Source organism: Anarhichas minor, unplaced genomic scaffold (genome assembly GCF_050575085.1).
Source record: "Anarhichas minor isolate MPS153535 unplaced genomic scaffold, ASM5057508v1 ptg000021l, whole genome shotgun sequence".
In the NCBI taxonomy this organism is placed as follows: domain Eukaryota; kingdom Metazoa; phylum Chordata; class Actinopteri; order Perciformes; family Anarhichadidae; genus Anarhichas; species Anarhichas minor.
This window is the reverse complement of record NW_027466467.1, coordinates 6,615,405-6,630,301: the sequence shown is the minus strand read 5'-3', so window position 1 is coordinate 6,630,301 and position 14,897 is coordinate 6,615,405. Positions and strand designations below refer to the sequence as shown.

Here is a 14,897-nt window from a genome sequence, read left to right as displayed (position 1 = left end):
AATTTCCTTGTCTCATGGTTAGAATTAAGAATCTAGTGTGAATAATAGCATTGTGTGATTCAACCACACATCTAAAAAAGGCAATTAAACACTCATTTGGAGACATTTCTAATTTGCGACTTTCTAGTGCGACTGCTCATATTCCATGCTTTGTTGACACACTCATTCATCACAGAGAACGCGGCCTGGACTGGATGCCGCCTTCAGACAATCACCGCTCACTGTACCGTACGTGTCAGTGTCCAGTTTTCCACTGCACTGAGCAATGAGGATGGAAATGTTACCACGGGAACCAGCCGGAGCGACGGAGTGTACGTTTCTAACGGGAGACGCTGATAATTACACAGTGGAAATAACTGAAGGTCACAGGTGACAACACGGCAGAAAGTATGACCCTTAAAGTATGAATGCCGATAACCTTTCTCAGGGACATTTACACACATTTCCTGCAGATTTACATAACACGGCTTTTTGAGACAGTAATAGTGGAAAACATGGGTAACACATACTTTAATCATTTTCTTTAACATATTTCTCTTTACAATAATAGTTCACGTGAAAAAATATATTATAAACTGTAAAGCATTTTCATGATATGCTACATTGCTACATTCAATGCTACATTCACAACTACGAAAGCCATCGAGCAGAAAATCAGAGGTCTGTGGTGTGTATAAAAAGTCCAGAAGAAAAGGCCACTGAGTCAAAAGGTCCAGAGAGTTATAACGACTTCCTCCTGGTGTGAGGACGGTTCTTGCCCAGACAGAGAGCGACGCTGCTCGGGGAGGCCTGTGACGACGCGGTGCAGGAGCTGCAAGAGGCACGGTCCACCCTGTAGGAGATGGAGTTGTAAAAGACGGGGTTGCTGTGGCCGCCCGCCTGGTCGCTGCGAGGCGGGGAGGGGCTCTCGTAAATGTCCGGGCCACAGCACACGCAGGAGAACAAGGCCCTGAGTCTGCTGGGTTCTGAGAGCTTTGGGTGCTCAGATAAAACATGTCTGCGCTCCTCGAGGGGAGAGGCGAGGAGATTCACACAGCTGGTGCCCGCCTCCATGGGAAGGCTCAGGTTGCACAGGCTGCTGTGTCCGTCTTCGCCGTCGTCTTTATAGCTGACACCAGCAGTTTCTGCCTCCTCCTCCTCCCCCGACACCTCCCCATCCCCCTGCGTGTCCTTAGGCTGCGTTGCCTGCTCCTCTACCACGGCTTCAGGCCTCGTGTCAGGCTCCTCCGTGCTGACAGTGAGAAACCTCAGGACCACCAGGTTAAGAAAAGCCCCAATGACCGTCAGCCCCACCAAGATGTACATGAAGCTGAATGCCACATAGGGTGGTCGCTTCTGGAGGGCATTTGTCTTCTGCAGGGCCACAAAGTCCCCAAATCCGATGGTAGTGAGCGTGACGAAGCAGTAGTAGTAGGCATTAAAGAAGGTCCAGTCCTCGAAGTGGGAAAAGGCCGCGGCTCCGATGCCCAGGGTGCTCATGCACGACAGCAGACCCACCAGGACCATGTTCCCCATGGACACCTCGGTCTTCCGTAAACCCAGGCCCCGCTTGGCTCTGCGCAGGAGGTAGCGGACAACAGTGTTGATCCTCTCGCCCAGGCTCTGGAACATGACCAGGGTCAGAGGGATGCCCAAGACTGCGTAAAACATACAGAAGGCCTTGCCAGCGTCAGTGCGTGGAGCAGCGTGGCCATAACCTACAAAGTCACAGCATATTGCAGGTCACATAATGTCGAGTACTACTGTTTAATGTCTAGAAGGATTCACAGTCACCACCAAGTGTCAAAGTAGGTCTTAAACACTGAGCAAGTTTGATTTATTACATGTAGCTGCTTCCATGGTTAAACCTCCATGAATCAATATTTTCATATCATCACACGCCTCTGCTTAATGTGAACCTGCTCATTGTGACACAATCACTGAGAGTTTAACACCAAACTCGTTTTTTTCCCCAGACAGGCATTTCCAAAGCTAGCACCAACTGTAGCTGGTGGAGAAAGACTAACAACGGTCTGTGTGTTTTGATGTTTTTCTGCCCCCTACTGGCCAAAACGTGATGAATGCAGCTTTAAAGAAGAGTGTAAGGTAGGAAATGTGTAGCGTCTCCCACCCTAATGGTGCGGCGAAGTTACACCTGGTGTCCTACCAATATTTGCTCCGTCCTCCATTCACTTCTAGCGGTTCCTGTTTTAGCGGACTCACACTGTCAGATGTTCCCACTTGTTCAACTTTTATTGATTGGAGAAGGGATTTTTCTAGCACATTTTAACACCATGTTTAGTACATTATCACGCCACCAAACTACTAACTGCATTCCCATACACTGTTTACAGTTTATGATCAGTCTGATCATCATTCATCTGAACTCCTCATCAGAACATCGTGTCCTTATTTCATGCGGGATCATTTAATTGAACGGAAGTTCTTGGGGGTCAATATTTTGCCAGGTATTTCAAAAGGAAATTCAGCTGCTGTTGTGCCATTAGCATTAGATGCATTACGCAACAAACAAACAAAAGAACAGTCAAGGAGATAAATCTCGTAATCTATACAGCACAGAGACTGTGACCAGTTCTCTGTGGGAAAAAGTATTGAAAAGTCCACAGAAACATATCAAAATTAGTATAATGTACTTTACTCTCCATATGCTCACTGTTCCAGTTATATCTTCATCAAAACGTGGCTTAATAGGTCTACATTAAAAAGGCCTACCATCTCAATCCTCACTCAGGACCCTGTTACACTGAACGTATTACAACTATATTACTGTCACAAGTGGCTATTCTCAAGTTTGAGGTTTAGGACGGAAACAGTGTATTTTTTTCCAACGTACGCATGTAAAGAAGAGAAGCGAAACATATTGTGTGAGAAGTTTTGAGGAATTATAATGTTTTGATATTTTGAACCCAATGTGAAAACTGGTCACTATTAGAATTCATTGTAACCAGTGTGAATCTTTGTTCACTACGTTTTAACTTGCAACCCTACTGGGGGTAATGTTTCACAAGAACAGATTTTTGGGTGGAATATCCCTTTAAGGGACCGTAAATGTCCCTGGGATGTCGTTCATTGTTTACAAGGTGCTAATCGATGGGAAGTCGTTAAACGGCAAGGGCAAAGTTCAGTTCCTCTTTGCAAAATCACACACAACTTGAATGTTGCATCATGTAACACCTCACAGTGCATCGCAGCCCTTTAAAGTTTCAATCTGCTCCTCTAATAAGTGGCCCCTTAGGGGCCCTATATCAGGGCTCCACCTTTAAACAGAGCGGACAAACACAAACACGCTTCTTGTCCTATGTTTGGTTTTTTTCAGATAAGAAGCGGGTATAGAGAAATCATAATTACCAATTGTTGTGATAACAGTGATGGCAAAATAAAAAGAGCCGGCGAACTTCCACTGCCTCCCGGCGCGGTGCGGCTCCGACTGGAGGACCAGTCTTTCGATGGCTCCGTAGTCCTCCTCCGTGAAGCCGAACTTCTTCTTCAGCTCGTCCAGCTTCTGCTCCAGCGCCCTTTTCCTGGAACTCTCGCTGTCCGACTCCAGCGCGTCAAAGACGGCGGCTCCTATGAGTAGGTAGCAAACAATAGAGAGGATGAGAGAGACGGTCCTGATGTTCTGCGTCTTCATCCTCAACTCCGGAGTGCGCGCGGAGCGGGGGTGGGGGGTGGAGGGGGGGGGGTGGGGGGGGGGGGTGGAGGGGGGGGGGGGGGGTGGAGGGGGGGGGGGTGGGGGGGGGGGTGGAGGGGGGGGGGGGGGTGGAGGGGGGGGGGGGGGGGGGGGGGTCCAGGTGAACTCACTCACACGTGGACCCGGGTCTACAGAAGTCCGTTCCTCTCCACGCAAAGTGCGTTGCGCTTACTGTTACGTCACTTTGATGGTTGACCCTCACCGCGCAAAATGACGAGTGTGCACGAAGAAGAGGGAACTGCGCTCACCTTAAACCCTGACTTTGAAGATGTACATGCACGAGTACGATTTTGTGACATCACAACACAATACAGTGCCGTGCAAAAGTATTCAACAACCCCCCCCCCCCCGCATTACAAAACTGGAATTAAAATCCTATTTTATTTGGCTTTAATATAATGGACAGACACAAAATAGTCAAATTTGGTAAAGTGAAATAGAAAAAAAAAATTCTAAATTGTTTTTCAAGGTACTGTACTTCATCTTTGTTTTTAACAAAATATTGCATAAATAACTAAATAAATAAGTAAAACTATTTAGTAATTTGATTGCATGGGCATCTAAAAGGACCGTGGTGTCCGTGACATTATATTCTTGGTATTCTCAACACAAGCATTGTCAGTACTTATGAATTTGCAGAGAGCTTTTACAGAAAGAAATAAAGCGTAAAAATGTTAATGGACTTCAGTAAGCAAAAATAAATCAGTGCCAGCTGGCTATAGAAGCCTAGAGAGATTTTTCCACCACTTTACTCCTCTTGCACTGTTAATTCAAACAAATGTTTTCCTTTTCTATAAATTTACAAGGCAGCCACAGTCAAATAAAATGTGTTAGTTCTCCATTATCGTCCCTTTCTGTCCCCCTTTATATAAATATTGTGCATATGTTGTAAAGTATTTATGCTGCAAACTTTTCAGGCTGACTCGACCAACTGTTAATCACTGATCCTGTGTTTGGAGAGGTTTGGGATCCACAAGTGTCAAGAGTGTCTCTGTGTGTTTGTGGTGTGTGTGCGTGTGTGTGTGTGTGTGTGTGTGTGCGTGTGTGTGTGTGCGGGTTGTGTCTGCTGTGGCTGCCGCAGAGAAGCACAGCAGAAACAGCTGTGCTTTCCAGACTCTACTCCCTTGATTATTTTGCCCTGTGAAGCGTTCATGTGCGGAGTATTCACAATAAACGCTCGGCTAAAGTATTACTCTGAGCGATGAAGCATTACCTGGTGGCGGCGCTGACCTTTATCGCGCACACTTAGTCCCTGAGTGATTCAGCAAGCCTTCGTCATTAACTAAGTCCACCACACAGACGGAGCAAAGACAGACCGACAGTAGAGACCATCTGAGTGTCTGTATCCGTGAAGACACACAGAGGCCTGGTTCATGGAGGCTCTCGGTGGCATCTGCTGCTTTGTTTCGCTCAGCGTCACAGCAGAGAAACCAGAAAATAGGCTGACTGCTGTAGCTCAATGCTGCAAGATATTTCAGTTTCATATCTTGCATGAAGTTCCCATCTATTTCAGGAAGACATTCCAATTTGTGGGACCCATTCATGCACTAAACCAGGCCGTAAAGAGCCCGAGATCTGTCATTTGAATCCACATTTATTGCCTCCATTCCATAGAAAACATATGGCTATCTCTGCGCTGTGTTTTTATCTTCCAGAGACAGCGCATGGACCTCATCCCGCTTTAGTAAATACAAATGAATCTATTGCCGAGCAGATGTTAACAGTGTAGCATGCAGACAAGTCTCGATTTTTTCCACTGGCGCTGAGAGCAATTAACTCCTTTTGAGAGGAGTCCCTGGGAGATAATAGCCTTGCCAAAGTCCACTTAATGAGAACACACGGTGCTTACAGCAGTATTATTCACCATCACTTCTTTATGTAGATTTCACATCGTTTGCAGGAAACAAATAGACCCACAGAAGAAAGAGTCACATCAATAGGATTGGCGACAAAGTATTTTGTAGAACCCAGAAGCATTGCATCGGTTGCCTTGACAAAATGCCAATGGGATTTTCTATTGGATTTTGATATATGTATATATGTTAAGCTTTTTTGTTCAGCAACATAACCTTCACAATGAAACCACTATTATGATTTTTCTTCGCATAAATGCAGAAAAAAAGATATGGGCTTGTGTCACCACCACTAAGCCAAAGGCGGACTAGTGTCTCATTTAGCCACTTGTTAGCAACTGCCTTTTTTAAGACACGTAAAAGCTTCAAAATGCACAAGAGGGGGTATTTACTGACACATTTTATATTGTAGAACAAAACATTCAATTCTCTTAAAGGGACAGTTCAGCCCAAATTCAAAAATACATATTTTTCCTCTTACCGGTGCTATAAATCTAGATTGTTTGGATGCGAGTTGCCTAGTTTTGGAGATATCGTCCGTGGAGACGTCTCCTCTCAAATGTAACGGGACTATGGCCCTCGACTTGTGGCGCTCGAAGCGCGTTGTTTCTGAAATTATCTTGAGTAACCTATAGTCATGATTTCTGGTAGGAGACTGTTGAGTTTTTCAAATGTTGTTTTTTAGCGCTTTGAGCGCCACAAGACTTTATTCGAGAGAAGGTAGACATCTGTATGGCGGCGATAGCACTTCAGCTAAGAGCAAAGAAATGTATTTTTAATTATGAACTATCACTTTAAGCTTATGTTAACCAAAGAAATTCAGGCATCAAACCAAAAGCCCATTTAAAAAACCCCATTGACTTCATGACGAGGGAACCGGAAGTGCTAAAATGCTCATTTCCGTGTTTTCGGACTCATTCCTGCTGCACCCCCCCCCCCCCCCCATTCAGCAATATAGGCTACTGTGCAATCACTGCAAAGGACAAGGGACTATTTATTTAATATGAATCCCGTGGTTAAACAACTCTCCAGCCATGAAGTAATGATGCTGCATTATCTGATGTGCTCATCTCATATCTCTCTGCTCTACAGGACATTTCATACATCCCTTTATCTTCCACAGGAAGACATTAAGAGCAGGATGCCCACTGACATGTAGTCGAGACACTCATCATGTCCAAGTGCTATTCCCGTAGAAAATGAGGCGGGGGAATATACTGCAAACATGATACTATCTTTACACTGATAACAGCGGGTGACAGTGGAGATTACGGTCGTTATGATGATCATATATTACAGAGACTCTTGTCTGTTTTGGTCCTAAATACAAAAACGCAGCATCTTTTCAAAGCCTATTTAATAAAAAATGAATTAAAAAAGGCTTTATGTGAGCTTGCAGGCGAGTATCTTTTGGGTGTCAAGTCATTTGTGTCATAGAGGGAAACAGGCTTGAACTTTGCAGCTAATGTGAGCAGTCCTTTGAGCCTTATTAGCCAAAAGGGCATGGACGTGGTCTTCCATTAGTCTCCGTCACCTTAAGGGAGAGGGGCCTCTTTCAGCTTGAGGAACCTGGTGTGAAGATGGAGTGCTGTATTTATTTTTTCATGTGCATCACTGTTTTCTCAAATGACAGTAAATTGTAGCTGACTGCAGCCTTTGTGTGTTTTGAATTATAGTCATAGTGACATTTACTGTTTGAGGTCATAGAGGTCTGTGTTTTGGCACCAGGGTCATTTCTTCCTGTGAATGTCCTGGTGAGTGGACCACATTGAATGTCTTTTACAAAAAAATCTTGTTATGGTGAACAGATGTATTATTTTGATATCGTATTGGACGGCTGGATAATGTAAAGTTTCACATTTAAATATTAGCCCAGATGGAAAAGAGGCAATGACATACAGGCCCCTTGCAGTTTTATGCTCTTTTCTAATTAAATGATAAGCACTTACCAAAGGTCAGAACACTCACGTAATTGTTGCATAAGTGATAGAGGGACAATTAGAAAACATGTTCAGACTCAAATACAACTAGAGCCGCTGAAGTCTATTTTTTTTTACTTTCCATAAATGAGACCCAAGTAGTAGGTGTACATGCACACAGATAATCAATTTAAATAATACAAATCTGTGTTTAAACAACATTTGGAAGGCTCATATGTGATTTTCCTGACAGTGTGGACTCATGTACTGTAACAACAAGATGTAGTTCTAAATGTACCCCTGAAAATACACCAAATATCTAAATCAAGGAGTTTTGTATGGCTAGCCAGAGATCCTTTCTTTTATCCGTGAATTTGAAAAAAGGATTAATTAAAAAAAAGATATATTCCTTGATAAATGACAAAAGGACAAGTAACCCTTTTTTTGTGTATTGTGTATCATTTAACGAGCAAATTCATGGCTTCACCTCAAATGTGGGGTTCATTTTGATGGCTTGTAATATATAAAGGTATTTTCAATAGTTTGTTTACATAATTTAAGGGGTTCAAAACCTCATCCTTGAAAACTAACCTTTTTATACATTAAAGGATGTTTTCAAAATGATTTTAAATATTGTAAGTCATTAACATATTCTTGAATTATCCAAATATATCTCAATAAAATGCCTTGCTTAGGCCCACATTATAATTACAAAATGATGCATGTGTAAATGAACGGAGCTTTAAGGTAAGTTTCACAGTGACAGAGGAATGAGCTCATGAACGCTCATATTTCTCGAGGTTTAAAACATACCTCTTGTGTTTGCAATGACTGTCCTGCTGAAATGACATAACGACAATGATTTTTCATCAGGAAATGACGGTGCTTTTGAATGTTGCCTGAGAAGAGATAAGAACACCGTTCACCCGGTATCAGACTGAGCTGAGGAGCTGGAACTATTGATTATTAAGCTTAATGGGGAGAAAATTCAAAATTGTGCAAAAATCTTTTTATAAAGCGAGCTTTCGGTCAGAGACCTTTTTCATGTCAAGAACAGGTAGCAAGGGAAGGAAAGGTGAAAGGTGAAAGGTTACATCAGAGAGCGCTGTTGTGGATCCACCCCTTCGGAGTGTTTTGATATATATATACACACATATACAGTATAGATACACATATATACAAATATACACACATAAATATATATATATACACATACACACATACATATATATATTATATATACATACATATATATTATATATATACAGTATATATACATATATATATATATATATATACATATATATATATATATATATATATATGTTTTAACAGCATTGAAGTAGAATAACTACAGCGTGGCAGCTGTTTATGTTGCTAAACAACTGGAATACAGCTCTTAACGTCTGTAAAGTTTAAAGCATTCACTTTTCACACATGTTAACCATCAAAATACCAACAATAAGACATGGATACGTCTCTAAGTATTTCTGTTTATTTCACTGTAGCCATTTCTCCCATAAGCCAGCAGCCTGAACCTGCCGCTGGTGGGTGTTAGTCAGATGTCCACAAAGTTTCTGTTTTACGCAAAGAGAAGTTCAGAGGAAATGAAAGTGAAACTAGCTACAGCTCGTCCACCCGTGGACAGATGAAGAGTGTGTCGCTGCTGTGTTACTTAGTCAAACTGCTCGTCCGGCTCTTCATGGCCATGTTTAACTTCAACCTGCTTTATTCTGCGTATGGGTGGGTTCGGCGCACACTGTGTTTCTGTTGGCGCTTCACGAAAAGAATATTCAATCCTATATCCGAATATTTATTTTTACGCATACCCTGGCGAAAGGACACCGGAAGCCAAGGGGAGCTCGGAGTAAACGCCGAAGACAGACCTACGGAGAGACGTTTCTCAGACCAGGACGAGGAGTCTCACAGCCCTGAGGGTCAACATGAGGCTGCCTGCAGAGAGAGGACCGCGGACTCCCACCGGGAGCTCACCTGCAAGCGGCCGAGGTTTGAGGAAGACGACGATGAGTTTGACAGTGACGAGTATCGAGTTGAACCCACGGACGAGTTGTACTGTGGTTATGACTCGAGATGGGAGACCGAGGAGCCTCAGAGGGGAAAGGTCACGAGGACCAAACGACCAGCAGTGTATAATGTGAGTGAACCAGAGGCCTGCTGCTTTTTCTAGTTTTAGGCCTGCACTGGTATCACTTCCTGTTTGATGCGTCTTTATTGATCTAATTGTGACCTTATTTAGTTTTATATGTAATCTGTTTTATATATAATATAATCTCCTTCTACTCATGTGGGGTATTACTTCACTGTCATTTTAAGACTGTTTATTAAACACTTTTTAAGTGTTTTTCTTTTATCTTTCCCTACAGTCTCCGGTCAGGCAGCAACGCAGGAACACATTTTCTGTAAGTACACAAATGGTGATTGTGTGTCTATGTGACTTATCATATGACGTGGTTATTTCTGAGATTTAAAAAATGTAAGAACTGTAAATGTAAAAAATGTAAGTGCAATAAAGGATTTGGTTCTAGAAATATTTATGTCTTCCCCTCACCAGGTTTCTCCACCTTTCAGACGTAAGGTTACACATTATAATCCAAAGCGATTTACAATTCAGATTCTATCACATTTCTATACCGTAGGCACAGCTATGGCAATTTTTGGGGTTAAGTGTCTTGCTCAAGGACACATCGACATGAGCCGGGGAACGAACCGCCGATCCTCTGATTGAAGGACGGCCCTGCTCTCCACTTAACCACAGTCGCCCTGTTAATACTTTATACGAGGTTTCATTATCGACAGTATTTTGCAGTATTTTGTGTACTGTCATTGTGCTGCTTCGTGCTTCCTGACTGCCTTCTCTTGATGTTCAGCCACACAGGCTCAAGTGGTTGACAAGTGTTCCGCATTAAGGCTAATTGTTGAACCCTTTGTCCTGCTACTTTTCGCTTGTTCCCATTTAATACAAAGATGTGTGCTCAGATTTGAGTGTTGCTTGAGTCCCAGTACTCGTTACCTCTGTCAGTGAGACCAGCCCTCCTGATGTCCTCCCTGTTTTAGACTTGTGAAAGTTATTTGGACGTCTCTGTTACGTAACGGCTCTTAACGTCTGTAACGTTTAAAGCAGGGGTCTTCAACGTTTTACAGGCCAAGGACCCCCAAACTGATAGAGAGATGGAGCAGGGACCCCCGACTATATATATTGTATAAAATTGTGTTTTATATTAAACTGGGCCTAGTGCCATGTATAAACATACCTCTTTATTGTGCATTCAATACTAAGCTATTCAAACAATACACAGGTTCATATATTCATGTTTTTATTTTAAACATGTGCATGGTACAGTGAGTAGGGTGGCCTTGCCACTGCCTTTTATAAACATACCTTGTCAGCTGATACCAATGCCAATATCAACATTGTCTGTCAATTGCATGATAATCATGCATACAAGCTATTCAAACTGATGTTTTCATTTTAAACATAAATGTGGAAACAAAAATGAGTGATGGCCTATTAGTGCCACTGCCATGCATAAACATACCTGTTATCTTGCATACAATAACAATACTGAACTATTCAAATAATGGACAGATTCATGTTTAGAGAAAAAAAAAATGTAATTGTCTAATCAACCAAAAATTTCGCGGACCCCCTGTTGAAGACCTCTGGTTTAAAGCATTCACTTTTCACACGTTAACCAGCAAAATACCAACAATAAGACATGGATACGTCTCTAAGTATTTCTGTTTATTTCACTGTAGCCATTTCTCCCATAAGCCAGCAGCCTGAACCTGCCGCTGGTGGGTGTTAGTCAGATGTCCACAAAGTTTCTGTTTTACGCAAAGAGAAGTTCAGAGAAAATGAAAGTGAAACTAGCTACAGCTCGTCCACCCGTGGACAGATGAAGAGTGTGTCGCTGCTGTGTTACTTAGTCAAACTGCTCGTCCGGCTCTTCATGGCCATGTTTAACTTCAACCTGCTTTATTCTGCGTATGGGTGGGTTCGGCGCACACTGTGTTTCTGTTGGCGCTTCACGAAAAGAATATTCAATCCTATATGCGAATATTTATTTTTACGCATACCCTGGCGAAAGGACACCGGAAGCCAAGGGGAGCTCGGAGTAAACGCCGAAGACAGACCTACGGAGAGACGTTTCTCAGACCAGGACGAGGAGTCTCACAGCCCTGAGGGTCAACATGAGGCTGCCTGCAGAGAGAGGACCGCGGACTCCCACCGGGAGCTCACCTGCAAGCGGCCGAGGTTTGAGGAAGACGGCGATGAGTTTGACGGCGACGAGTATCGAGTTGAACCCACGGACGAGTTGTACTGTGGTTATGACTCGACATGGGAGACCGAGGAGCCTCAGAGGGGAAAGGTCACGAGGACCAAACGACCAGCAGTGTATAATGTGAGTGAACCAGAGGCCTGCTGCTTTTTCTAATTTTAGGCCTGCACTGGTATCACTTCCTGTTTGATGCGTCTTTATTGATCTAATTGTGACCTTATTTAGTTTTATATGTAATCTGTTTTATATATAATATAATCTCCTTCTACTCATGTGGGGTATTACTTCACTGTCATTTTAAGACTGTTTATTAAACACTTTTTTTGGGGGGGGGGCAAAGGTGACTTGGCAATATTTACTGCAGTGTTCATTGTTAGGCCTCCTATAACCATTGAATGTCTTGAGTTTAAACTGAACTGACCTTCGTTTATTTTCTGTGTACCAGTACATGTTCGACAGATTTGAAAACGCCGCAAAAGACATGCAGAACTACAGGCATGACTACCCTGTAAGTACACACACACACACACACACACACACACACACACACACACACACACACACACACACACACTGTCCCATGTGTAATTGTTTTTCTTTTATCTTTCCCTACAGTCTCCGGTCAGGCAGCAACGCAGGAATCAAGTATCTGTAAGTACACAAATGGTGATTGTGTGTCTCTGTGACTTATCATATGACGTGGTTATTTCTGAGATTTAAAAAATGTAAGTGCAACTCTCTTTTCTGTTGAGTAGGACGCCAAGCCTAATCTGCAGTTCTACCTCGGAGTGAAGTGCTCAGTACCTGACGGTAGGCCGGCAGTTACAAGCACATGACTCAAGCAAGCTCTACATTTGTCAAATCAAGTGTCCTGCATTATAAATCTGCATCTGAAAAACCAAGTCTTTTTAAACTAAGAATAAGGATTAATTCAAGCTGTGGTGTCTGCATGTCCCCACTCATCACAGGACAAGTCTGTGAGCATCTCACGTTGTTACATTTGAATAACTTTTAGAGCATTGAAGAAGTAAAACAGTTTGGTATTTCACTAGAGAGCAGCAATGATGACGATAGAAAAGTAAGGAAAGACAAAACATAATCTTGTACAGCAGGAACATCTGGTCTGGATTCATCTCAATCTGTAAAACTATTCCAACATCTATCTACTAATGGATTTCCTTGTGGTTCTTTGTATTTGTCATCAGGTGTCTATATAGGCGGTTTCCACACAGACTGGTATGGCCAGTATAACAGCCTGGAGTCTGTACACTCCTACATTCAGTGGTAAGTTACTCTATAATCACAGGTGTAATTTAAAATGATTACTTCCTGTTCATACCAGTAATTTGTCTCTCTCAAAGGTTGTTCCCACTGCAGGAACCAGGGATGAACTATGAGGCCAGTACACTGACAAAAGAAGAAATAACGGTAAACTGCTAAGAGCTAGCGAGTTCAAATCTCAAAAAGAAATTCTTCACATATTCTGACAAGGTGGTCTCCTTTTCTTCTTCAGGAGTTTTGTCAAAGCGACACCGCGAAGGCGAACCTGGTGAAGTCGTACAAGCTCATGTTGGACTTCTACGGTATCGAGTTGTGTGACGAAGAAACCGGAGAAGTCAAGAGAGCATTTAACTGGAGAGACCGATTCAACAACCTCAACAGGTGATTTTTAATCAAACAAATTGTTCACTAGAAGTAACAAAAGCATCTAAGAAACGTCTTTCTTTTTCTTTTTTTTTGCCTTTTTACTGTTTGTCATTGGACAGCCGATTGCATAACAACCTGCGCATCACCCGCATCCTGAAGTGCCTGGGAACCCTTGGGTACCGTCACTATCAAGCCCCCCTGGTCCGCTTCTTCCTGGAGGAGACGCTCGTCCACGGGCAACTCCCAGATGTCAAGATCAGTGTTCTCAACTACTTTGTGTTCGCCGTCCTCGATAAGAGAGAACGCAGGAGTCTCATCAAGTTTGCCTATTTTCGCTATGACCGTAAAGAGGAGTTTGTATGGTGCCCCAAGAAGATTCAAACGACATGGTCACAGCAGGGAATGGAAGGCAGGAAAGAGGCTTGTGAGCTCGACCTGAATCGTGTGAGTCTGTACAATGAAGACGAAAGCCAGGATGGAGAAAATTAAGCTGAGACAGCATAATCTGCTAATGTATACTCTTACTATACAGCATGTACGGCATACAGATCGTCACAGATACAGGAAGAGGAAATGATTCGATACATGATATTGGTTGTCAATCAGACCGCTTCACAAATAGACACAAACATGTTTTTTTTTCTAGTTTGTAGTTTGGATTTGGGACACGCCTTGTGCAGATTAAATATCCAGCCCTGAAGAGAATGTCACAGAGATTCAAAGCTGCAAAGGCAGACTAGACAGGGGGCAGTGATGATTCATTATTATCCAGCGATGTAGAGACCGATGCAAATACTGGCTGATCTTCCTCAGTAGTCTATGCAGTGGTTTATTGTGCAATTATGTATGCAAATTATTTTGTTTACTTTAATTCTCACAATTAGGTTTCTGGACTTCTATTCTTGTTTTATTCTTGTTTTATTCAGTTTCATTCTCTCTCTCTCTCTCTCTTTAATCTTGAATTTCACAAAGAAAAATAAGCAATATTCTGACCTGTAAAAAGGTAAATTGTAATAAAAGGGCTTCTGTCAGGGTGTGGATAAGTAGGGCAAATGAATTTGAAGGAATTGCTCACCAGTTTGTGGTTAATAAACTGTAAACAATTGTCCGATTCTATTGTCTGATGAATTCTGTTTTCATATCTGTAGGGTCACATCCTGTTTTCCTGATCTCTCACCCTTGCATTTGTTCCTAAAGTAGTAGCATTATGCATTTTACTAGGATTAGATTCACATAACACTAAAATACAGATAGCAAAAAACAATGTCAAACAGTGGTTGTGTACTGGTAGTACCTGAAAGAGAAGGTAGATTCTACCATCAGTTCTGTGTTTGGGGGACTTGTTTCTGCTTAACTGCAGTAAAGTGACCTAATGATTTAGGAGCAGGGATAAACTTTTTTTTCATGTATTAATCCTGATAAAGGATTTGGTTTTAGAAATATTTATGTCTTCCCCTCACCAGGTTTCTCCACCTTTCAGACGTAA

General features: G+C 42.5%; 2 protein-coding genes across 2 annotated transcripts; one reads left to right on the top strand and one right to left on the bottom strand.

The window, feature by feature from the left end:
• Positions 1-495: 495 nt before the first annotated feature.
• Positions 496-3,631, bottom strand: LOC142955008 (potassium channel subfamily K member 15-like). The gene is made up of 2 exons (XM_076096390.1): positions 3,349-3,631; positions 496-1,637 (listed from the first exon to the last, which is right to left on the bottom strand). The coding sequence occupies exons 1-2, from the start codon at positions 3,629-3,631 to the stop codon at positions 721-723; spliced, it is 1,200 nt and encodes a 399-aa protein (XP_075952505.1). The 3' UTR covers positions 496-720.
• Positions 3,632-9,073: 5,442 nt separating this feature from the next.
• LOC142954760 (uncharacterized) lies at positions 9,074-14,516 on the top strand. The gene is made up of 10 exons (XM_076095975.1): positions 9,074-9,618; positions 9,848-9,883; positions 11,573-11,887; positions 12,210-12,272; positions 12,380-12,415; positions 12,520-12,574; positions 12,970-13,048; positions 13,126-13,192; positions 13,278-13,426; positions 13,531-14,516. Exons 1-10 carry the CDS (start codon positions 9,112-9,114, stop codon positions 13,898-13,900), a joined length of 1,677 nt encoding a protein of 558 aa, XP_075952090.1. The 5' UTR covers positions 9,074-9,111; the 3' UTR covers positions 13,901-14,516.
• Positions 14,517-14,897: the final 381 nt, after the last annotated feature.